This window comes from Monopterus albus, unplaced genomic scaffold, assembly GCF_001952655.1.
Source record: "Monopterus albus unplaced genomic scaffold, M_albus_1.0 scaffold118.1, whole genome shotgun sequence".
NCBI classification, from domain to species: domain Eukaryota; kingdom Metazoa; phylum Chordata; class Actinopteri; order Synbranchiformes; family Synbranchidae; genus Monopterus; species Monopterus albus.
Window position 1 is genome coordinate 320,871 of NW_018127998.1, and position 2,142 is coordinate 323,012.

Consider the following 2,142-nt stretch of genomic DNA (forward strand, 5'->3'; position numbering starts at 1 on the left):
CACACACACACACACACACACACACACATACATTCCTACAGGCAATTTAGAGCCATCAATCAACCTAAGGCACATATCCTTGGGACAGTGGGAGGAAGCCGGAGTACCCAGAGAGAACCCACGCAAGCATGGGGAGAGCATGCAAACTCCACACAGAAAGGTCTTGAACCCACAACCTTCTCACTGTGAGGCAACAGGCTAACCACCGTGCCTCCGTGCTGCCCTTGCACACAGTCTTAAAAAAGATTAATTTCAATATACAGTATCTACTTGTGTGAACTTTGAATGTTGATAATGGTAATATAAAATAAAAAACAAACAGTGAGGCTTCCTCATAAATGCCAAGGATGTCAATATCAAGATTCATGGTGTTTACTTCAGTTCAACTGATTTGAGTTCCAACAGTTTTTCAGATTTAAGTTAAGATAATCAATCGTTTTTAGGTGACAATAATAAGCTTACATAACTAATAAGGTGTTGAGAAAAAAGTTAGTTTTGTTATGATGATTGTTTCAGTAGTTTTGCTAGTCATTGTATATTAAATACTGTATGCTAGTAAGATGAAAGTTAAATAAAATTATTGTAGAAATTAAAGTGTTTTGTGCTGTTCAAATTTCCTTAAGCAAATTTATAATATGAACTTATAAGTGAAACAAGTTAGAAGTGGTAACAAACAAACACTGCAAAGATCTCATTTTTACAAGTGGTAACAAACACTGCAAAGATCTCATTTTTACACTAGTGTTTTTACATCCAGGTACTCTGGCTACTTCCAACTAGCTATTTAAAATAATTGCTAGCCTACCTTTGTATCGAGACACAACAGAACGTCTGCACACAGCACTGGTGTAGCGCTTATCTTCACTCTCAGCAGAAGAAGTGGTGGCCATCATATTAGCTTCAGCAATGGTACCGAGTAGTGGTGTGGTTTGTGTAGCTGATTTAGTACAGAGATTCGTGATCAACAGCTGCTGTTTGTATCTCATAATAGATTTGTGACTAGCACGGTACTTAAAGGACCAGTTAGCATTGATCCCCACTGAAGATAAAATGACTCATTTTATATACACAGACAGTAGTCCTGCAGGCTGTTCCCACTGATGGGCCATGAATCAACTTCATCCACTTGCCCAAGAATGTGCCAAGAATGTACGTTTGTTAGTTTCCAATCAGCGTAACATTGAAGGTCTTGTTTAATTGACATCCATGTTGACGGCAGTCAGTGGGCTCAAGAGCGCGCAAAAAATTTGAACTTTTCAGATGTCATCAAATATAGCATGGATTTGACTGGGCACAGGTCACTGACATGTCTGTGAAGAATTTGAGAAGCAATTCAGTTATGTAATAAAAACATAGATTTACACAAACTGTTAGTTTACATACTCTTTTTTACATCAATATGATATTCACATAGGAAAATGGCTACAAAATTGAATACCTCTTAAAATGGAAATTAAAACTTTTTAACACATACTAATGGCCTTTATTTATCCAATTTAATGCATATTATTCTGTTAACATAACTTTACCTTTAAAATTGGTTTCATCATCTTCTCAGGTCAGTTACCTTAAAAAAAACAACATTGGAGGAATCACTGTCTGGTCTCTGGACCTGGATGACTTTACTGGACAGTTCTGTAAACAAGGCAAAACCCCCATCATTAACCACCTTCATTCCCTCTTGGATTCAGGTAAACAAAATGTCAAAAGAGTCTAGTCAGTCCTATTCTAGTTAATTTATTTATTAATTTTATTTTTAGTTAATATCACCAGCATTAATTTAATCAACATTTGTTTTCTACATTTAATAATGCAAAAGGGACAATCAGTACTTTTTAATTAACAACCTCATCTGTCAATGTATATGATGTGAGGGTCAAGAAAGTTCAAGGCACACAAAAAAAAAATTGATATTCCTTTAATTTCTTCTCAGGTTTTCCAAACAATAAGATAACTCCCATACCTCCAAAAACAAGTAAAATAAACAAATCTGGAGAAACTATTGGAGAACCCTGTAATGGAAAGAGCAATGGGATTCATGCCAACCCTGATGATTCAAATTCTTTTTATCAGTGTGCCAATGAAACAGCCACCATCCAATACTGCCCCGAGGGTTTGATCTTTAATGAAAGCTGCAAATGC

General features: G+C 36.0%; 1 protein-coding gene across 1 annotated transcript in view; it reads left to right on the forward strand.

Moving 5' to 3' along the window:
- The window catches only part of LOC109966741 (chitinase-3-like protein 1), a 5,790-nt gene extending 4,073 nt beyond the window's left edge, over positions 1-1,717 (forward strand). The window contains exon 9 of the mRNA XM_020611851.1: positions 1,559-1,717. Within this exon, the coding sequence (XP_020467507.1) occupies positions 1,559-1,717 (159 nt within the window). The remainder of the gene's footprint in view (positions 1-1,558) is intronic.
- The last annotated feature ends 425 nt before the right edge of the window (positions 1,718-2,142 follow it).